At 46.9% G+C, this 23,173-nt stretch overlaps 1 protein-coding gene across 1 annotated transcript; it reads right to left on the bottom strand.

Moving 5' to 3' along the window:
- Positions 1 to 41: 41 nt before the first annotated feature.
- ALG1 (ALG1 chitobiosyldiphosphodolichol beta-mannosyltransferase) lies at positions 42 to 12,394 on the bottom strand. The gene is made up of 13 exons (XM_053555773.1): positions 12,176 to 12,394; positions 11,212 to 11,289; positions 10,987 to 11,090; positions 9,405 to 9,553; positions 7,713 to 7,802; positions 7,029 to 7,139; positions 6,230 to 6,351; positions 6,049 to 6,087; positions 5,682 to 5,741; positions 4,838 to 4,948; positions 3,620 to 3,734; positions 2,514 to 2,589; positions 42 to 1,243 (listed from the first exon to the last, which is right to left on the bottom strand). The coding sequence occupies exons 1-13, from the start codon at positions 12,381 to 12,383 to the stop codon at positions 1,112 to 1,114; spliced, it is 1,395 nt and encodes a 464-aa protein (XP_053411748.1). The 5' UTR covers positions 12,384 to 12,394; the 3' UTR covers positions 42 to 1,111.
- Positions 12,395 to 23,173: the final 10,779 nt, after the last annotated feature.

The following is a 23,173-nucleotide window of genomic DNA, read 5'->3' as shown; positions in this document are numbered from 1 at the left end:
TCTCTATAAAAAATGGAATTATCAGCCAGATGTGGTAGTGCAGTCCCAGCTACACGGGAGGACGGCTTGAATACAGGAGCTGGAAGCAGCAGTGAACTACAATTATCACTGGACTCCAGCCTGGGTGACAGAATAAGACCCCTGTCTTAAAAACAGACAAGTAAAACCTTCCATTAAACTGAATATTTGAGGAATGACAAATCATAAACTGTGTTCTAATAAGATGTAAACCATTTAAGTATGTGGGTACTCCTTTTCTGTCAGCAGTTCTGATTCTTAAGAAAATCATCATAGGCAGTGCCTATAGCTCAGTAGTGGGTAGGGTGCCAGCCACGTAGACCAGGGCTGGCGGGTTCAAACCCAGCCCTGGCCTGCTAAAACAACAATGACAACTGCAATAAAAAAAAAAAATAGGTGGGTGTTGTGGCAGGCACCTGTAGTCCCAGCTACTTGGGAGGCTAAGCCAAGAGTATCACTTAAGCCCAAGAGTCTGAGGTTGCTGTGAGCTGTAACGCCATGGCACTCTACCCAGGGCGACAGCTTGAGACTATCTCAAAAAAAAAAAAAAAGAAAAGAAAAGAAATCACCATAGACCAGAAATGAAAGTTTGGCTCAAAGGCAAGCATTTCCTTTCTGCAGATAACATCTGTACACCAAATGTGATATCCCCTAACCTAGACATTTCATTTCTCAGACAGCCAAGTGGGCAGCCCCACTGCACCTACAGCATAGCATGTGTCCGTGTCCAGGGCAGAAGCCGAGGGGTTAGGACCACGACAGGATAGAGTGGGGAAGGACAGACACCAGGAGACACCACCAGGAACAGAGAGATGCTAAGAAGCCCAGCAAGTAATAGAAAAGTAATATGCCACGTTGGGTGGGGTGGCACAGAACAGGGGAAGAGAAGAGGAAGTGCTTCAGAGCCTCCAAAGATGCCAGGGGGGCCACAGCTTCCTAGCACACAGGCTCCTGGTCACTACAGCTTCATTCATGTTTCAGCCTCTGACTCCTGGGGGCACTGCTCAGAAGAGTTTGCCCAGGGACTTGGTGGTAGGGGGAGAAGGGGACCCGAGGTAGGATGGATCCTGGGTTTTAGTCTCTGGCCCCAGGGTCACGTGTCCATAAGCAGAGGGAGCACAGTCTGAGTCCAGCTCTCGTCCCACCGCAGATGCTCTGACTGACAGAGGTTCTTCCGGAACTGGTTCAGTTTGCCAGCAGGATCAGGAAACTTCGAGAAAAGCATCTACAAAAAAATAAAAAAGACTAGAACTGACCTCATTGTTACTGCCCACCTCATCCCAGGTGACCGCCCAGCTGACCCCAGGTCCCCCACCCAACAACACCCCCTTCAGAGTCTCCACTCCTTCACCAGGCACCCAAGGCCTCTCATGCCCAGGCAATGCTTCATCTCATCTCCTACTTGACAGCGCGTGTGTCCCACACTTCGTGCCCTGGGGCACCTCCTGCCCTCTACCTGCCATTCCTTCTCCAGGAGCACCTGCCCTCAGTCTCTGGCCTGTCTACTAAGAATAAGGTAGTATCCGTCTTCTTTCCAGCTTTGCTGAACTGTTCCTGAACCAATCAGGAATTGGCAAACTATAGCCCACCAGCCAAATCTAGCCTGCCATCTATCTTTGTAAATAAAGTTTTATTAGAACACAGCCACACCCTTTCTTCCACAGATGTTCTGTGGCTTTCTCACTATAACAGAGTTCAGTAGTTCTGACGATGACTATATGGTAAAACCTAAAAGATTTTCTACCTGAACCTTTATGGAAAAAGTTTACTGATTGTTCAGTTGTCAAGAATGACAATAGGGCTGAGTGCAGTGGCTCATGCCTGTAATCCTAGCACTCTGGGAGGCCAACGTGGGTGGATTGCTCAAACTCAGGAGTTCAAAACCATACTCAGGAAGAGTGAGATCCCATCTCTACTACAAAAATACAAAAACTAGGTAGGCATCAGGATGGGCACCTGTAGTCCCAGTTACTCAGGAGGCTGAGGCAAGAGGATCACTTGAGCCCAAGAGTTTGAGGTTGCTGTGAGCTGTGATGACACCATGGCACTCTACCCAGGGCAACAGAGTGAGACTCTTTCTCAAAAAAATAATAATAATAATAATAATTTTTTTTTTAAAGTGACAGTAAGAAATAAGCATCCTTCGCAGAATCCCACCCACCTTTTAAGGCTGGACCGAGACGCTCCTTTCATTCCCCACTCTCACTCCCCAGACCCTGATCACTCCCTAAACTGCAGCATAGCTGCCTTGCTCAGGCATCATCTGTGTGCTATAAGCACCATAGATCCAAAGGACAGGCACAGGCATGTCCTGATTTTCCTGAGCCCACTGGTCGCTCAAAGCACGATAATATATTGAAGGCCTTTGTCCCTCCCCCAGCTTTTCCTCCAGACCCCACCTAGTCCCGCCATGGCTATGGGAAGCAGTAATAAGGATCATGGCTCAGTGCCCATCTCCAAACCCCAAGCCCTGGAGCAGGGGCTGATGCAGCTACCTGCAGCTGAGCTGCCAGTTGCCCCGAGTCCTCGAAGATCAGGCCGTTTTCTTCATGTTTCACCAGCTCATGTAAACTGCAGAGAGAACAAGGGGCATAAGAGCTGCCTAGAGAAGGAACCGGACCCTGTGGGGTTCACCTGCCCCACCCAACCCCACCCCACACACAGCAAAGCCCAGGAGACACAGCCAGTTTGGTTCCAGAGAGCGTGTTCTGATTCAGTGTCTGAGCAGGGAGGACCTGGAAGGATGCAAGTCAAAATGTCCAAACCCATTTGGAACAAGGAGCCCTAAAGGAGACTGAACCTTCTGTGCTGTGTGCTCTTCAACAAGAACATACTTAAGAATTATTTCTGCATTTTGATTCTTAACTCCATGCCCATGAAACAAGGAAAAGACACCCCCAGTCCCAGGGCCTGGCTTGGCACTAAGGATGGCTTCTCTGGTCACCAGGCGGCTTGGTTCTGACATGCCCTGAGTTCAGCTTACTTGAGGGTCTAACATCCCAAACTGTCCATCTACAGCAGTGGTTCTCAACCTGACCCCCAACCATAAAATTATTTTCATTGCTACTTCATAATTAATTTTGCTACTGTTATGAATTGTAATGTAAATATCTGATATATAGGATGTATTTAGGCAACCCCTGTGAATTTACATCCGAAATTCGACCCCCAAAGGGATCACAACCCACAGGCTAAGAACCGCTGATCTACAGGCTGCTCCTAAGCAGGGCTTGAGTGCTCAGACTGCTGAGGATGCTATTTCTAGAACTTCTAACATTGCCCTTTCCAAATGCCTGTCTTTGCCAGGTTGAGTGGAATCTCAAAATTACACTCCTTTAACCAATTCAAATCCAACTATATGAGCTTAGCCAAAGGGGACATGGGGAGAGCAAAAAAAGAGAAAACCACATAAGCTGTGCAGGCAGTTCCAGCCACCTCTCTCAATGAGCACGAACACACCCTGCTCTCAGCCACCATGCTGGACTGGGAGGCGGCACCTTGCTGGTGGCACCTGTCACGGGCAGCTCAGACTGCAGTACAGTCCCCCCTCAGCTACTAATTTGAGAACCAAGCCCCAGGAAGACTCAGATTCTGCTCCTACCATTTGAAGTTCACAGCACACACAGGCAAACAGCACCCGAACATGTCCACCACCTTCATGGGCAGGTCCAGGCCACTGGAGGATTTGTGCAGACAGACACCCAGGTCTGCTGACCCTGCAAGGCAAGGGAGCAGTCAGTGCCAGCCTCCACCCCAGAAACACCAATCCTTCCAGAACTATGGAGTGACACCTCCTGTGGGAAGTGGAAATCGGATGACACCCCCAAATGTAAGTGGCTTAAGTTGGCCCCACAACCAAGCAACCTGGCCAGGGACAGGGACATGGTGATGCTCCCTGCTGCCATGCCTAGCGTCTGTAAATTGCTTGTTACTTAACTTTCTTATCTCGGTTAACTTACTTTCCCTACTTAACCACAACTTACTATAAATGAACTCTAAACAGTTATTGCAGTTATTGTTAATGGGTACAGAGTTTCTATATGAGGAGATAAAGGAGTTCTGGAAATAAACAGTGGTGCTAGGTGCACAATATGTGAAAATAATGAATGCTATTGAATTGCACACCTAAAAATGGTTAGAACAGCATATTTTGTTATATAGATTTTACAGGGATAATTTTTAAAAAGAACCTACCACAGACCCAACAAAAACCAGCTGCCACTATGAAAATAAAGCCAAATATAAACAACTTTACTAAAGACTGGCTGGAAACTTCTACCTACCAAAGGCTCCGCACCTGGACTGCTTACTCAAGGCTGAAAGATGAGGTGTTGGAGAAATGACAATAGCAAGCCTCCACATCTCCCTCAAAGAGACAGACACCTTACTGGGAGAGGCAGTGATGACATGCCACTCCTGTACCTCCCAAAGCCATCGTCCTCCCATACCTGGGGAACAGTGGCTCCAACCCCAGGTCTTCTGCAGAAAGGAAGGCAGGACTGAACTGAGGGAGGGGTAGGAGGCTAAGAGGACAGGGGCCACCAGGCAGGGAGGGGACGGCAACCAGGAAGCAGCCTCTTGGGAGCTCAGCCTGAGATTTCAAGTGGCCTCGAGCAAGACCTAATCCAGTCTTTGAGGCCTGCTCATATTGGCTCTTGAGCTGAGAATGGCTTTTACGTTTTTAAAGAGTTGTAAAAACAAAGAATATAAGAGGCCCTGAGATCTTTACTGTCTGGCCCTTTTTGGAAGAAGTCTGCTGCCCTCCCTGGAGCTCCCCTTTAACGCCTCCCCACAAAACCTCCTGCCTGCAGCCTCTTACCCAGAAGCAGGGGATAGTCTTCAGCCTCCAGCCACGGGGTGCAGATCTGGATGTGCTGGAAGCACTTCTGGCCTATAAGGCGGCTGTAGTGATCCTTCAGAGGCCCTTTGCCTTCACAGAGAAAAGCTGTTACTGCCATGGACCTGGCCCTTCCCTGGCCACATGGCCCCAGGCCCAGATGCTCCTAAGATGCAGACAGCCTTCTTCCCAGAAGCCCCACCCTCGGCAGCTCCAGGCAGTCCCCATCCAGGCCCCTTCCAGGAATAACCCAGAAGTCCTGAGATCCCACAGGGGTCTACACAGAGTGCAGCCTGCAGCCAGCTGGCCTGGCACCAAATCACTGACTGGGTGCCTGTGTGGAGGGGATACAAGAACTGTCCCCCACCCAGCAGGGCCCCCAGGCAGCATGGCATATTGCAGTGGGCTCCAAGGTGCCCCTGGGAGAAGGACTAGGAGGGGAGAGAGCAGGACAAGCCTATGGCCCGAAGGCTTCTTCCCCCTCCCAGGGCCCTTCTCCCTTTGGTCCATGACTCCAGAAGCAGTTTCATTTTTCAAATGGACAGTGGGCTCCATCTGAAAAATGAAAAGATGCTTGAAAACCACTGGTAAGGGGGAAATCTTGGTTATCTCTGAGATGGTGCTACCTGAGATTCAAATCTGGGCTCCATACCCTAACATGAGCCTCAGTTTCCCCCTATATCAAATAATAGAAAACACTACCACAGAGCTACAGAGAGGATTTGCAAGACAAGAGCATGTGGAAAGTACATGGTAAAGGCTGTGCCCCCTCCCCCCTCTGCCATACCCCCACATAAATGCAGATACCAAAGGTCCCAGGCAGTACCTGTTATCACACAGACTAGAGAAGGAAGACTGTTTCCATCAAGAATCAGTTGCTCAAACCCTGTGTTCAAAAAAGATAAAGAAACGATAACCAGGATCACCTAGTCAGATAGGGCACTGTTCTCACAGAAGCTACCAGCCTCTGAAGTGCCTCTCCCAGAGGCGACACTTCAGCCCAAGGGCCTGGCCACATAGTGACCCACATGGGGACTCACAGCTGCCCACCTCCACACCCCTGCTGTCTCTGGGTTGTCCTCAGGCCAGCCCACCCAGCAACCCAGGGGCATGAACACACCACAAGGCCAGGTGAGCATCTCACAAGCTCAATGGCCCTGACAGCCCAAATCCAGCCACAGCCACACACCTACTTTCTAAAGCCACCAGCAGGATGGAGAAGTCTTCGTCCTCTGTGGGAAGAGAGTGGAGCATCATGGGCCTGTTTCTAGATGCTTCCCTCTCTACTAATGTGCCCTCCCCTTTTCACTGGGCAAGGGCAGGCTCACAGGGGCCCATCACAAAAGCCCCAAGTGCCCCAGAGACCACACAGACCTGTCCAGCTCGTGCTGCTGACCAGAAGGGCTGGCCGCCCACAAAGACGTGTCACTGTCCCACTCTGAGCATCCCGCTCTGTGAAGGCTGATCGCTCCGTGGCCAGGTCCACAGGATCTGAGCTGAAAGAGCAGATAAAAAGCCTGTGAGCTACTACACAGCAGCCCCCAGGCCCAGGACAGCCATCTCTTGCCACAGTGAGGACTGCAGGCTCCCCAAAGTTAGAGTGCCTGACCACCCAAGGTGTGGGCCTACTCTATTCAGAAGTATCTGCTGCTGGGTGCTAAGGTTATAACAGCAAACAAGACTAAACCAGTCTTCCCCTCTCTGGGGCTCCCCATGCCTACTGTTCCTACAACTTACAATAAGGAGGCTATAATGCATCCACTGCAGGTTACTGAAGTGCACAGTACAGGATATGTGGATAAAGGTCCCCTCTTAGCCCCTAGCCCTGTGAGAGACCCCAGGCAACACACAGGTCCACTGACCCTGCCAAGGGCTTAGTGGCAGGAAGCTAAGACTGCACGGGGGTCAGCAAACAGTTCTTAAAGGGCTAGAGAGTGAGTAGTCGAGCTTTGCAGCCAGAGTCTCTGTGGCTATAGCTTGAAAACAGCCACAGACAACTCGAAAGGGCACATGTGCCTGCTCCAGGGAAGCTGTGTCTGCAAACCCAAGTGGCAGGCCTGCCTCCTCTGTCTGCCAACCCTAGATTTTTGAGTTCCCAGGTCTGCATGGAGGAGGCAGGAGAGGAGCCAGACAGCAGCAGGAACGAGAGAAGGCAGCTGAGGACGAGGCCTACCGGGCCCTGAACGGAGCGTAGGTACGGCCCAGCTTCATGTAGAGTTGATGTTGTAGGTCCAGTGGCGTCTCTTTAAAGAAAGCTGCTGGCTTATCATAGACTGTCACAGCTCTGCAATGAAATCACTGTGGTGAGGGCTCTGGGTAGAGAAAAGCCTGAGGAAGAGAGGATCTAGACCAGGGGTCCTCAAACTACGGCCCATGGGCCACATGAGGCGGTGTGATTGTATTTGTTCCCGTTTTATTTTTTTACTTCAAAATAAGATATGTGCAGTGTGCATAGGAATTTGTTCATAGTTTTTTTTTTAAACTATAGTCCGGCCCTCCGACGGTCTGAGGGACAGTGAACTGGCCCCCTGTTTAAAAAGTTTGAGGACCTCTGATCTAGACAGATCTAGAGAAAGTGGGATGCTGCAGGAATCCAAGTCTCAGAGAGTAACAACAGGAAGCTTTAGAATTACTTGGGAAAGCGCAGAGAGATGTTCCAAGACCAAAAACAGCCCACACCACTGAGCTGGCCAAGAAAGAAGCCCCACATCCTCCTTCAGCTTCCTGGCACCAATTACATTCTCCCATGCCCTCGTACTGCAAGATGCCCCACCGGCATGATGTAGCAGGTATCGCAGCTCCTGTCCCAACCAATCCCGGACACCCACCTTGGGCTGACGTCAGCCCAGGCCCTCACCTGATGCACCAATTCTCGGCCAGGTCTTCCTGCATCGCACTGGTCACACACAGGTTCATATGGGACAGGCGTCCAAAGAGCCTCTCGTACCTGAGAAGACATGTTGCTGATTGGCCTGGAGCCCTGGATAGTCCCACCCCTTAAACAGAAGAGGCTGCAGGGCTGGAGTCTCCCAAACCTTCCCAGAGTCTGCACTTTCTGAGCTCCGCCCACATTGGTACTATTTCACACCTTCCTGTACGTATCACTTCCCGGCTTAAATATAATCATATTAAAAGGAAACCGTAGATCACTGCCAAAGTGAAAATGCAGTCTCTCTTGCTATACAAAGAAGTACAATAAAGGCTTCATTGTCAGATCTCTACCATCCTGTGCTCCTGCAACAAAGGCTGTGGGACTGGCTCTCAACTTGGTACAAAAGGAGTACTGCAGAAGTCATAGAGGCATTAAAGACATGTTAGCTCCAAAATAAGACTGAGTCCTGCCTGTAGTCCCAGCTACTCGGGAGGCTGAGGCAGGAGAATTGCCTAAGCCCAAGAGTTGGAGGTTGCTGTGAGCTGTGTGACGCCACGGCACTCTACCGAGGGCAATAAAGTGAGACTCTGTCTCTACAAAAAATAAAAAAAGACTGAGTCCTGACTGTAGGCGAAAACAGGAAAGGAGAGTGAGCAGTTCTAGTTTATTTAACACCATCAGGCTGTTCCACCCTCAGGCTGCAGAGAAAGCTCTGAAACGGGACTGCCTAGGACTGAATTTTGGTCCTCACACTTATTGGCTATGTGGCAAAAGACATAATTGCTTTCAGCCTTGTTTCCTGACTTATAAAGAAGGAAGAATCACAGTACACCCTCGCTGGGTGCATGGAGACTGGGACAGGATACAGAAAGGGCTTGGTCTGGGCCCGGCCAGGCAGCAGGTGCTGCCACTGCTACCATTACCTCCGCAAGTGAGCAATCAGGACAAAGGTCAAAGCCACCAATGGCCTGAGGCTGGAAGTGCCCTCTGAGTGCCCAAAGGACAACAAATGACCATTCCTGCTCCAGGTCCAACCGCTCCCACAGTCGCTTGCATCAGCTACAGCAGCTATGGACCACTTCTCCACCTCCTGCCAGGCCCCAGTTTTTAAGTGGGGATCTCCCCTCACACATTCTTTGTCCTTAGGGTCTGGATACACCTGGGACCCAGCTCTTTCAATGGAGTGTGCGTTTGCCCCAAGACTAGACAACAGAGGTGGCAGTCCCTGCCTCAGGGGACAGATCAAACAAGGCAGGTGACCTGTGCAAGACAATCAGAAAGGCTTGTTCTACACACACACACACACACACACACACACACACACACACACCCCAGCCTGAACGGGCAGGGATGAGAGGTACACAAGCTCTCTGAACCACCAAACACCACCAAAAGGAAGTGTGAAGAGACATGAGCTAGGCCTCAATGACACAGTTTTGAACTCGAAGCCAGACATTTTCTCTATCCCTTTAGTTTCAAAGGGTCAGCAAATGGCCTCCTTTGCTGAGGCCTGTTTCTATCACTTGTAACCAGTGTCTAGCCCAATCCACCAGCCTTGCCCTAACTCATCCAGAGCACACAGGGAACAAGTTCCCAGCATTCCACACAAGCTCTTCTTTCCACCCACCCTCACATGGTTTGAGGGAAGATATTTGTACTCTCCTCCCAGGCTCTCACCATTTGGCCAGCAGAACGAGGGGGTGGTTGTGGCCATGCACGAGACCCATAATGGAGTAGCCATAATTGTGCCAGTCAATGATGAGTTTGCTTCCACAAAGGCAGCCCACAAACCAGCAGATGGCAATGCTGGGCAGGCCAGGGGGGTTCTAGGAAAGAGAAAGTCTTAAAGGCTGAAGGCAGCAACAATAAACTTGAGTGAAAATATGAAAATAGCAACACATGTGGCAAAGAGTTAATTATTTTTACAGAACTAATGATAATAAGGAGAAGACCCTCTCTGCCATCAAAATAGATCTCAAAAGTCAAAAACAGAATTGATCAGTTGAAAAGTCCAAGATCATTAATAGGAAGAAAGACAAAACTAGAACAAAGAGATGCCATGTTTCACCTATCAGAATGAAAACTCTAGAAAAACATAACAGCAGCTGGTAGTGATGAACACAAATGAGAAGAGACACCTCCACTGGATAGGAGAAAAAACAGACCAATCTCACGCTAAAGACTATCCAGTAACATACCATGACATTTTACTAGTACATAAACTTTGGTGGAATGATTCCACTCTAGGAATTTATCCTAAGAAAGAAACTAGTGTGTGCAAAAGATAGGATATTCATCGCTCAGTGTCCATAGCTCAGTGAGTAGGGCGCTGGCCACATACACCGAAACTGGTGGGTTCAAGCCCAGCCCAGGACTGCTAAACAACAATGACAATTGCAATCAAAAAATAGCTGGGCATTGTGGCAGGCGCCTATAGTCCCAGCTACTTGGGAGGCTGAGGCAAGAGAATCACTTAAGCCCAAGAGTTGGTGGTTGCTGTGAGCTGTGATGCCACAGCACTCTACCAAGGGTGACATAGTGAGACCATCTCAAAAAAAAAAAAAGGGTGGCGCCTGTGGCTCCAAGGAGTAGGGCGCTGGCCCCATATGCCAGAGGTGGCGTGTTCAAACCCAGCCCCAGCCAAAAACTGCAAAAAGAAAAGATATTCACTGTACTCTTAGCCACACTATTTATTAAAAAGGTAAAAAAATCACAAAGAATCTGTCCATTAAGACAGTACTAAATAAATACATTAGGATACATCAAATATTGGAATTTAGTGAGGCCCTTCAAAAAAAATGCTTGTCTGTTAAAAACTGATGAAGGAGAAAGGTTAAAAGCATAATTCTAGAACCAGACTACCTAGGTTCAAATCTTGACTCCATCACTTCCTAGCTGTGTGACAAGGGGTTACTACTTATAGAACCTCATCTCTCTGGGTCTAAGTTTCCTTATCTCCAAACTGTAGGAAATACAAAAACCTACTTCTTAGGATTGTTGTAGGGATTAAATGAATTAATACATGCAAAATATTTCTGTAAATAATCACAATGTAAGACTCTATAATGATACAGAAAAATAATATGAATTAGCTATCATGGACACATACTATAGACTCCTAATCTTGTTTTTAAAAGTTTATATACACACACAAAAAAATATGCAATTTGTTATCAACTTGTGCATTTTTAAAAGGCTAGAAAGGAAAAAAAAACTGTTAATAGTGGTTCTCACAGAGGAGGCAAAGGCTGACACATACCTGGAGAAAGATGTAGGCTGCTGGCTCCCTCCACATCAACATCCATAGCAAGTGCACTGCCTGAAATACAACTTTGACTCCATACTGGAGAACTGGGGGCCCAACTGCAAGTCAGAAAACACCTATGACTATCAAAGGAGCTTTTGGCAATCTGCAGGCTTACACACACTTACACACACACGTACACCATGGACTCAGAGGAATATGGAATTGCCTGAATCCTACCTGCAAGACTCTGAAGTTCTGTCAGCCTCACAATTCGAATTCTGTCATTCTGCAAGAGTTCATTGTGGGGTTTGGAGTCTGAAAATGAGAAGGTTCCCTTATGGCAATCTAATTTAAAGTCAGATAATCTCCCAGCTCAGGCTGAATAGTGGTGAGTGTTTTGGAAAGTAAGACTTTTCAAAACCTCTCTCTGTTCCTCACTAGCCAGTGCAGAGAATGAGGCCAATTCTTGTCCAGATTCCCCTAGAAGGCCCACAGAAAAGAGGGCCCAAATCTTATCCACCATTAATTAACACGATGCCTGGCTAATAGTAGGCACTCAAACTGATCTGAATTTCCTCGATGGTGAAACTTTCCCACCTCAGAGATCCCCAGGAAGGTCCACCCTACCCCCACACCCTGGATAACAAACAGAATGTAAACAGGGACCAAAGGCAGCCAATGCTGTTCCCGTATTTCCCTGAGATGACATGGAGAATAATGGAGAAGACATCCCTACCCTGCACACTTGGGGGGAAAGATGGACATACAGAGCAAATGAAACACCTGCCGCAGAGCTCTCTGCTGCGGGATGAGGAATGAGAAGAGACATATTGCCAATCAGCTCAGACATTGCATATGACACAGATGTGGTTATCTGCACTGGCCCTGGAGTCCCATGCACCTGGTTTCCAGTCCCAGTCTTTCCACTTACTGGGAGCTTTGAGATCACGCAAGGGATTCACTTAACTCAGCACAGTCTTGACATAATGGCAAGCGCTCACTAACTCTGGCTTTTCCTAGAGACCCAACCAGCAGAGACTGGGCAGAAACCGCCATCCAGGCCAGAACTCCCTTGCGCGATCTCGGAGACATCCCCAAGGCGGAGACACAAAGGGGCCCTCCGTTCTCCATCCCCCGGGACGGTCAGAGCCCAGAGCCTGAGGCTGAAGGCAGCCTCCCTCCCAGACCCTCGGGCACTCACTGCAGAACCCCAGGAGTGTCACAGAGAAGCCGTGCTTGGCCAAAGACAGCGCGTGATACTGCATGCGGGGGCTGCGGCCCACGTCACCCAGCACTACCACGAGCACGTGCCGAGCCGCGCGCCCCCGCCCCCAGCGCTTCCAGCTGCCCACCACCAACAGCGGCAGCAGTAGAGACAGAGCTAACAGGGCCACGTAGGGTGCCGCCATCTTGGCGGGACGGAGCCGTCACGTGACCGCCCTTCCGCGGCCCCGACGCACTGTGCGCATCCGCAGATGGAGCCTCCGAGGTGGGCGACGAGGCAGGCGGGGCGGAGACCTGGTGGGGCCCGGAGACCCGCTGAGAAGTCCCAGGGGCCTAGAATTAACAGCGCGCGCGCGCACGCACACACGCACGCTTCCCTAAGTGCGGTTTTTTTCAGGGTTCTAAAGTAATTTCACAATATAGTGAGACAAGAACTTGGATGAATCTCACAACCATGATTTTGAGAAAGGAAGCCAGATGCCAGTTTTCCGTGGGGTTCCATTTCTAAAAGTAGAAACCGACCTTTGCTGTGGAAGCCAGGAGAGTGAGTGGCAGAGGCCAATGGTGCAGGGAGGCCCTGGGTGTGTTCCACTGGGAAAAGTCATCAGGCAGCTCGTTTTTCTGAATGTTCGTTGCTTTGTTGTGCCCAGATCTTGAAATCCCCCACAAAGACCACTAAGGAGCGAGTCCGATGCAAAAACAATAGAGCCGTTTATTCACAGATTTGAATCTGGGCTTCTCCTGTCCCAGCAGGAGGGCAGAGAAGCCCCTATCCCAGAGGGAAGAGCAGTTTTAAGGATAAAGAAAAGGTGGGGGGAGGAATAGGGGCTTAGGGGAAAGATTTACTACTACTGGGGCTGAGGATGGGTGCGGTTATCACTCGGGGCAAACACACTGGAGCCGGGGTAGGGGAGGAAGCAGGTTGCCTATCACCTTTGGTATGCAGCTGTAAATTGAAGGCTGGGGGCAAAGTGGAGTCAGTGAAGGCTGTGAGACAAAATGGAGTTAGTTTTAACAAAATGAAGTTAGCTTTGTCCTTTCATTCCCCCCTTTTCTAGTGCATAGAAGATCCAATCATGGGTCTTCAGCAGGTTCTATGGGCCCTAGCTCTATGCTTATCGCGAGTGAATCCGGGGCTGAGGGGAGTATACTGTGCCTGTAAAACCATTATTTGAGCCACATTGATCTTGGATTAGATGAGGGCTAATAACTTATTATGCAGGGATCGAAAGTTAACAGTAGTAACAGGATTACAAGTGGGCCTGCTATAGTCGAAATTAAGGTTGTGAGCCAGGGGGATTTACTGAATACAGATTTATACCAGCTCTGGGATGGTTCCTGTTCGAATTTCCTCAGGCTTCAGCCATGCGTTGACCAGCCAGCTCCCAGTATGTGGCTGGAGCAGGGCATGTTGGATGTCAGGATGATGGTATAAAGTTCTTTTTACCTTGGTTTCAGGGGGACCAGGTTCTGATTCTGGACTTAGACTTGGTCCTCTTGATCTTCCAGAGAGATAAGAGGTACAGACACAAAAGACTGGAAGTCCTCAAAGAGCATTGCTCTATATGACTGGATTCTCGGGGGTACCGCTGGTCCTTGACACGTGTTGAACTGGCTGCCAGTGACACACTGTAGACTGACAGTTTTGGCTAGGGCTGGCAGGTGGGAGATGTAAAAGTACTGGCCCAGCAACTTCATCAAATACTCCTGTCACTACCGTGGCTCTTAGAATTTGGGAGAATGCTACTCATCCATCTGGCATCTTTATTTATCCTCTCTCTGTTTCCTGGCTCCCCTCCGCTGCTAACTATTCCTTTTCTTCCTGGGAGTAGATAGGGGTGAGCTCCGGAACCCATGGGATGAGGGAAGCTACTCGTGACACCTGGTAAGGCTGGGATGCAGCCCTTTTTGCCTCAGTACTAACCCTAGTGTTCTCTTTAGCGATGGTGGAAGCATTTCTTTGATGTCCACAACAGTGCATAAACTGCCACTTCTTGGGGTTTCTATACTGCCTCTAACAACTGAAGTTATCTCCTGCTGATGTCTTCATTTTTTTCCCCAGAATTTAACAGTTCTTTCTCCTTGTACAATGTCCTGTGTATTTGGAGAGTCAGAAAAGCATTTTTTTTTTCTTGACTTAGTTCTAAGGTTCCAGTCCAGGCAATTAGCTCAGCCTTCTGAGTTAATGTCCCTTGGGGGAGGGGCTTAGCCTCTACAGTCTCTGTTAAGGTGACCACTGCATACCCAGCCCACCGTTCACCTTGTGCTGTCACGCAGCTGCTTCTGTCTACATACAAGTTCTAGTCTGCATCTGTCCAGGGCTGGTCACTTAAGTCAGGTCTGTTAGGGTAGTCTCTCTTCCACTGACTGGAAGGTGCGTTGCTTGGTTCAGAGTGTTGCATTAGAGAGTCAAAAATGTCCCTTAATGTCCGTTAAAATTGATCACAGAGTGCAGTACTTTCACTCTGAGATCCTGCCCAGAGTCAGCTTATTACCTTTTTGCACAAGGAGAGCAGTAGCAGCTAGAGCCCGTAAACAGGGTGGCCATTCTTTTGCCACTCCATTCAACTGCTTAGAGAGGTAGGCTACAGGCCTTGGTGAGAACCCAACCAGCGTTAACACACCCACAGCCATTTTCCCAATGCAAGTGCAGCTATCAGCCTCATCTTTAGCTGGGAGAAGACACGTTCTTGTTTTCTTTCTCACTCCACAGGTTCTCCCTCCTCTCTTTTAGTTGCCTCATACAAGAACTTAGCTAAGATGGCAAAGTTGGGGATTTAAAGATGACAGAAGCCGACCAGGCCTAAGAATTCCCAAACCTGCTTTCAGCTCTAGAAGGTGGGGAGGCGATTAATGACTTGCCTTTGTTCCATGCCTAGATACTTCTACCCCTGCTGGACAGTAAATCTTAAATAACATACTTGCTGCTGGCAGACCTGGGCCTTCCGCTTAGACATTTTATAGCCACATACCTCTAGATGTCATAAAAGACAGTCCATGCCTTGGGCGCAGCTCTCCTGGGCAGGGTGTCCTGAAAGGAGGTCATTGACATATTGGAACAGCACTCATTCTGATTCTTCAGTCAGGAATTTCTGGAGGTCATGAGTCAGCACTTCTTTAAAAATCATGGGTGTTTTGAACCCCTGTGGCAACCTAGTCCATGTGTACTGTTTTTATGTCTGGTCTCTCTCACTGGAAAGCAAACAGCTTCTGGCTTCTTAGAGCCAGCCTTATACTGAAAATGGCCTCTTTTAAGTTCAGACAAGTGGGACACTTTGCTTCTGCTGGCAGCAGATTCAGCAAAGTAGAATGCAGTGTTTACAGTTATATCATTTACTAAGAAATTTTAGATGACATTTAATACTGCACAAGTTTTCCAGTGTAGCCAACAGGTAACTTTTGTTGAGTCTTTTTTTTTTTTTTTTTTTTTTTTTGGCCAAGGCTGGGCTTGAACCCGCCACCTCCGGCATATGGGACCGGCGCCCTACCCGTTGAGCCACAGGCGCCGCCCACTTTTGTTGAGTCTTAAGGTTTCAAAGTAAATATAATTATTATATGTAATTCTATATTCTTTGGCCAGTCTCTTAGTCCCATTTAATATATCAATGTAGTAAAATAGTTATATCTCATTTTACGAGATGACAGTACAGATAAGGCTGGGATTGTTTGGGCCTATTGTCTGGGATACAGGTAGGCCACAGCCTCTTTTTCCCCCTTTTAAACTATTTTTCTCTCTCCTATCTCTCTCTTTACTAAAGGCAAATTATAGTAGAGTTAACTTATTTGCCAAAATAAACTGTACTTTCAATATACAGGGTCTGATTATTTGCATAAAGTGCAGCAAGAATAATTAATTATTAGCCATCTAGGCTCTTCTTTCCTTTAAAATTGGCTTTGCTGGAACCTTTTATAAGGAATCTCAGGCTAGACTCTTTGAAAGCCTTTCAGAGCCCAGGTTTCATCTGTGCCATTAGATACCTGTATGCATTGGGTAAATCCTTCTTCTCTTGAGGTCCCCAAGCACAGTTCGATTCCCGAACCTGTCAGCGAGCGACCTTCATTACTGACTACAGATAAGGAAATGTTACTGATGGGTATCTGGCCAGTTTTCCAAAGGGCTTTTTTATTGGCCTTATAAAGTCAATCTGAATTCCTTAATGCAGTCTGGACACCTCTGGAAATGTTACTCCAGCCAAAGCCCTGGTAAAATAACCAGTGCTTTCATCATGTTCTACAGAAACAAACAGATTCTTATTGAACTTATGCAAATTACTGTATAGTCAGAAATTAAGAATACTTACAAATGGCTTTCAAGTTCTAGAAAAATCAAGGAGAGAGAAAAATACATGTTTCAAACTCTGTTCATAAGTATATACATTGCTTGAAAAGTTATGAATAGCTCAAAAGACAGAAAATTATTTCTTGACTTCTGAAAAACAGAACACAGGCAGAATCAGCAATATTTCGAACAAAAAAACATTACAAACTAGTCCAGTTCCACATAACTGATTTCTGTTCTGTTTGAAGCTGGGTTAGCAATACTCATAGACATGTTATCTTCCCAATGAAAGTTCTAAAAATCTGCTTTTAGTCCAAAGGTATTCAATTTTTAAAAACATCAGTAATTTGAATTAGAGAGAATTCATTGGCCTCTCTTAATATTTCTTTTCTTTTTAGGACAAACTTTGGACTTGGTCAGTTATAAAAGACACTTTTTAGATGAATTAAAATTATTACCGACAATATATATTAAGACAGATCAATGCTTTACACATTGGAACATATATAACTATAATTCACACAAAATTAATTACCATTTCATATTTGACAATGTTTCTTATATATTTTTAACAAATTAAACAAGTTTAATTTGTTTTCTCATGAATTTCAGTGGTCTTAATATTTCATTTCTTTTTTTTTTTTTTTTGTGGTTTTTGGCCAGGGCTGGGTTTGAACCTGCCACCTCCGGCATATGTGTCTGGCACCCTACTCACTGAGCCACAAGTGCCGCCCACAGTGGTCTTAATATTTCAAGAAGACCAAATTTAAAGTTGTTGTTGCCCTGGGCCAAGCTTGAACCCGCCAGTCTCGGTGCATGTGGCCGGCGTTGCAACCACTGCTCTACGGGCACCAAGCCCCAGGTTTAGAGTTTTGATTTTGGAAGGTTTATCAAACATCAAAGGCTTAAAACATTTGTTCAAATAAAATTACAAGCCAAAAGATTTTATTTATTTTTTTAAGTTAAGAGTTGTTTTTTTTGGGGGGGTGGGGTTTGTTTTTTGTAGAGGCAGAGTCTCACTTTTTACTGCCATCGGTAGAGTGCCGTGGCGTCACACAGCTCACAGCAACCTCCAGTTCTTGGGCTTACGTGCTTCTCTTGCCTCAGCCTCCCAAGCAGCTGGGAAGCCAAAAGATTTTAAAGGAAATATATAGTCAACTGGATCACATTTGTGAAGATGAAAACATCTTCACAAATTCCCTTTTATGAGCAATTTAACCTTCACAGACAATCTACAAATTTTCTAAACTTTCTTTAACTTTTGCCTTGCCTTTCACTTCTTTACACAACCATTCTGTTTTAGGACAAAATTTATCACACAAGATTCTTTCTTTACACAATGCCATTCTCTTTTCTGTCTAGTTTCTCTTTACTCTCAAAAACTCACTTTCTATAAAACAGGATCCCAGTTTACCATTAAGTCACCCATTCATTCAGCCAAACTGATAATTAGAAGGTTTAAAAGGGAAGAATCTTATCTTTTGACAAAGATTCAGTTTGTAAAAATATTTTTCTATTTATACAAATTGCTAATGGCAAAGGGCTAATAATAAAGGCCCTTTATTATTGAGCTTTACCCAGGCATGGAGATTCTGGCAGCAACGCTGTCGCCAGGCCTTCTCAGCCATCCTGGAGCTGCCCCGCGGCCGGTGACCGGGCAGGGGTGGGGGGCAGTTCCCCGCCTTAGCTTTCATGGGAGTCCCCAACTCGCGCACGTGTTAGACTTCTTGGTTCATGTTTCAAGACAGGTGGGGCGGGTAGCCGACTTGCCCACCGACCCCATGCACTCGCTTGGCTTTTTTTTTTTTTTTTTGAGTGGTCCCTGGAGAGAAAAAAAAGTCCTCCAGGCCCAAAGGCGCGACCCGCCCCCGCCCTCACTGCGTCCCTGCCCCATCGTCGCCTGGACGGAGGGTTAATGCGAAGGGGTTGGGGAAGCAGTAACGCCGTGGAAGGGGTGCCTCCCCCAGGAGAGCACCAGCACAGGGGAGATGTTCAGCGAGGGGGTGATATGAAGGAGGCAAAGTTTGCACTATCCTGCAAAACGGAGTAAAGCAGCGCAGAAGGGTTAGGGGACTTAAGAGACTCTTGTGCACTGCGAGAACCAGGAAGTGCTTTCAGTCAGGGAGGGGGAGATGAAAAGTTCCCTCTGGAGGCCGGCCAACATTGAATGTCCTGCAAAAAGTAATCAGTTTAGCTCTCTTTTTTTTTTTTCCCCCACCACAAGTCCCAAATTTTGAGCTCTGAGTTCAGCCGCACTAAAATTCCAACGTAATACAAGAGACATACACACTGAGACATACAAATCCACGGCCAACAGAAAAATAGGACGATGGTCTCTGACCGTACTGCGGGAGCGACCCACTTCATCCACCCAGAAAAAACTACAAGCCACACCACACCCCAAGGGTTCCACATCTCGGGGGGAAGGGCCTGCGTCCACACCATGCCCCGAGGGTTCCACATCTCGGGGGGAGGGGGTTCTTCTCAGCACCCCTAGCTGGCAGTCTCCAGCACGTCCACCTTGACTTTACGCTGACCATTTTTACAGATTCCAGACTTCCAAAAACCACCACGACAGACAAGGCAGACAAGACAGACAGACACTTACCACACAGCGGCTCTTCGGGTCAGATATTCTCAGGGGTCTTGGGAGATTCCCGGCCAATGCACCAAATGTTGTGCCCAGATCTTGAAATCCCCCACAAAGACCACTAAGGAGCCGAGTCCGATGCAAAAACAATACAGCCGTTTATTCACAGATTCGAATCTGGGCTTCACCTGCCCCAGCAGGAGGGCAGAGAAGCCCCTATCGCAGAGGGAAGAGCAGTTTTAAGGATACAGAAAAGAAAAGGGGTGGGAGGAATAGGGACTTAGGGGAAAGATTTACTACTACTGGGGCCGAGGGTGGATGCCGTTATCACTCGGGGCAAACACACTGGAGCCGGGGTAGGGGAGGAAGCAGGTTGCCTATCACCTTTGGTATGCAGCTGTAAATTGAAAGCTGGGGGCAAAGTGGGGTCAGTGAAGGCTGTGAGACAAAATGGAGTTAGTTTTAACAAAATGAAGTTAGCTTTGTCCTTTCTGCTTGAATAAGACATTTTAAATATGTTGGGAGAAAAGGATTAAATAGAAAGTAAAACCATAATTATTTTTAAGTATCCATAGTTAGAAGGGGAAATTTCCCACACACACATATTTTAACCTCCCGAAGTAGCCACAGAAAAGACTTCAGCGACAGCCTTTTTCCAGTGAAAGCAGTTCCCAGTTCCTTGCTGAGAAACGTTTGAGAGCGCACTGATGAAGCCACCTCACCGCCCCCCCACCCGCAGAACCACCACCTATGTTCAACAAACAAATAAGACAGCACATCTTCCCTAGATGAAAGCCAGCAGGCAGCACCTGCTAGACAAGGCTGCCCAAGCTGACATGGCTCCCAGTGTCCGCAGAGCTCAGCTCAGGGCTTGGCACACTTCTCATCTGGCTTTCGCAACAGCCCTGTGACCCCCCCCCTTTTTATGTATTAAAAGGTAAAGGTCACACCCTGAGCTTGAAACCTGAATGTTCAGATGGAAAAGAAAGAAAACTAAATAGGCACACATGGGAGGGGTGAGCAGGCGAGTCCTGGGCAGCAGAGTTAAACCTACAGTGCCCAGAGTGGGCCCTGTCTCAGGGTTGCATGTACTGGGGACAGGAGGCTGGATACTTCCCCTGCCCAATTCTGTCACTCCTATGATGGATGGGCTGAAGTTTCAGCCTCAGCGCTCCTGGCTCCTACTGGACCTTGGACAAGTCTTTACCTATCAACAAGCTTCTCTCACCTGTGCCTTAAGGGAGTGGGACTTTGTGACTTAGCACTTCTTGCTCTGATGATCTTAGAAGACTGGGATCTGGCACCATGGTCATGACAAACCAAGAGTAGACGTCTCCCTCTGGTAAAGAAACCCAGGCTGAGAAGGAGTTGTAATTGTATCTCTATGACAGTGTTTTTCAGCCTTTTTAAATCTCACAGCAAAAAGGAAGATAAACCTGTAGTTGAACCTATAGTTAAACTTATGCGGCACACTTAAATTATGTTGATAAAAAAAAAAAAGAATAACAGAATATACTTACGGTGCCTTAATCTTCTTTCAAAAATAATTTCAGTAATGATCTTTAAAAATGTTCACAGCACACCTAAGATCCTCTCATGGCACAGTGGTTGAAAAACCACTGCTCTAGAAGGAAGGAGCTGGCGACATCACCAGGGACCCTGCAGTACCCGGCCAGCCTCACTAACCCTGCTCTCTCATTTGGTGTCTTTGATGCTCTTTGTGGGCTCTAGGTTAGGGTTTTTCAGTCTTTTTACTTCATTATTGCCCTTTCCCCTATCCCTGGAGCTTCTTCCCTGCACTGCTGTGCGCATCCGGTCCAAACGTAGCCTGCTTTGGCTCTACGGAAAGGGAAGGCAGCAGGCTTTGCTCTCCATGGGGGTCTGGGCCCAGCTGGCTGTCATTAGGCTTTTAGAAGTAGGAAAGATTTAAACCAACATGGGGAAAGATTTGTAAATTTATTTAGTCCCTCCCCCACACACACACCCCCAGACATACCACAACACACTCCCTGGAGTGTTTTTAGACACTTTGTTCCCGAAAATAATAAAATAATAAAACAGGATGAACTCCATTCACTCCATAAATATTAATGAATATTTATCAATTGGTTACTTACTATGAGTTAGGCTCTTTTCTAGTCACTGAGGGTAAGGCAGTGAACAGACAAGAAACCTATCCATGAAAAGTAAAGTAAACACATAAAACAATAAAGACACAAAAGGTTTATGTTTGCCAAAGGAGAAAAACTGAAGAAGCAAGGAAGGAGTGATGGACATAGCAAAACGAGGAGGAGTGATGGACATAATAGGATGAGGCGGAGTGATGGACGTTTTAGTTATTGAGTTTAGCTCAATAACTAAAAAGCTTATTGAGATACAATTCACATACCATAAAATTTACCCTTTAAAAGAGTACAATTTCTCAGTGATTTTTAGTATATTTGCAAAGTTGCATGGCCGTTCACTGTCTAATTCCAGAACATTTCATCACTCCAAAAAGAAACTTCACATTTATTTATTTATTTTTTTTATTGTTGGGGATTCATTGAGGGTACAATAAGCCAGGTTACACTGATTGCAATTGTCAGGGAAAGTCCCTCTTGCAATCATGTCTTGCCCCCATAAAGTGTGACACACACCAAGGCCCCACCCCCTCCCTCCATCCCTCTTTCTGCTTTTCCTCCCCCCCATAACCTTAATTGTCATTAATTGTCCTCATATCAAAATTGAGAACATAGGATTCATGCTTCTCCATTCTTGTGATGCTTTACTAAGAATAATGTCTTCCACGTCCATCCAGGTTAATACGAAGGATGTAAAGTCTCCATTTTTTTTAATAGCTGAATAGTATTCCATGGTTACATATACCACAGCTTGTTAATCCATTCCTGGGTTGGTGGGCATTTAGGCTGTTTCCACATTTTGGCGATTGTAAATTGAGCTGCAATAAACAGTCTAGTACAAGTGTCCTTATGATAAAAGGATTTTTTTCCTTCTGGGTAGATGCCCAGTAATGGGATCGCAGGATCAAATCGGAGGTCTAGCTTGAGTGCTTTGAGGTTTCTCCATACTTCCTTCCAGAAAGGTTGTACTAGTTTGCAGTCCCACCAGCAGTGTAAAAGTGTTCCCTTCTCTCCACATCCACGCCAGCATCTGCAGTTTTGAGATTTTGTGATGTGGGTCATTCTCACTGGGGTTAGATGATATCTCAGGGTTGTTTTGATTTGCATTTCTCTAATATATAGAGATGATGAACATTTTTTTCATGTGTTTGTTAGCCACTCGTCTGTCATCTTTAGAGAAGGTTCTATTCATGTCTCTTGTCTATATGGGATTGTTGGCTTTTTTCATGTGGATTAATTTGAGTTCTCTATAGATCCTAGTTATCAAGCTTTTGTCTGATTGAAAATATGCAAATATCCTTTCCCGTTGTGTAGGTTGTCTCTTTGCTTTGGTTATTGTCTCCTTAGCTGTACAGAAGCTTTTCAGTTTAATGAAGTCCCATTTGTTTATTTTTGTTGTTGTTGCAATTGCCATGGCAGTCTTCTTCATGAAGTCCTCTCCCCAGGCCAATATCTTCCAGTGTTTCTCCTATGCTTTCTTTGAGGATTTTTATTGTTTCATGCCTTAAATTTAAGTCCTTTATCCATCTTGAATCAATTTTTGTGAGTGGGGAAAGGTGTGGGTCCAGTTTCAGTCTTTTACATGTAGACATTCAGTTCTCCCAACACCATTTATTGAATAGGGAGTCTTTCCCCCAAGGTATGTTCTTGTTTGGTTTATCAAAGATTAGGTGGTTGTAAGATGTTAGTTTCGTTTCTTGGTTTTCAAATCGATTCCAAGTGTCTATGTCTCTGTTTTTGTGCCAGTACCATGCTGTGTACCATGCCAGTACCACTATGGCTTTGTAGTACAGACTAAGATCTGGTATGCTGATGCCCCCAGCTTTATTTTTTTTTTATTTTTTTTTTTTTGTTTTGTAGAGACAGAGTCTCACTATACCGCCCTCGGGTAGAGTGCCGTGGCATCACACAGCTCACAGCAACCTCTAACTCTTGGGCTTACACGATTCTCGTGCCTCAGCCTCCCGAACAGCAGGGACTACA

Source organism: Nycticebus coucang, chromosome 12 (genome assembly GCF_027406575.1).
Source record: "Nycticebus coucang isolate mNycCou1 chromosome 12, mNycCou1.pri, whole genome shotgun sequence".
Classification (NCBI taxonomy): domain Eukaryota; kingdom Metazoa; phylum Chordata; class Mammalia; order Primates; family Lorisidae; genus Nycticebus; species Nycticebus coucang.
Note: the sequence above shows the minus strand (reverse complement) of the source record. Positions and strands in the feature narration are given on the sequence as shown.

Coding starts and splice junctions, on each gene's coding strand:
- ALG1 (XM_053555773.1), bottom strand. CDS start 12,383: ATGGCGGCACCCTACGTGGCCCTGTTAGCTCTGTCTCTACTGCTGCCG. Junction 11,290..12,175: donor GACACTCCTGGGGTTCTGCA/GTGAGTGCCCGA, acceptor TCTCATTTTCAG/ACTCCAAACCCCACAATGAA. Junction 7,140..7,712: donor GCCGAGAATTGGTGCATCAG/GTGAGGGCCTGG, acceptor ATTTCATTGCAG/AGCTGTGACAGTCTATGATA.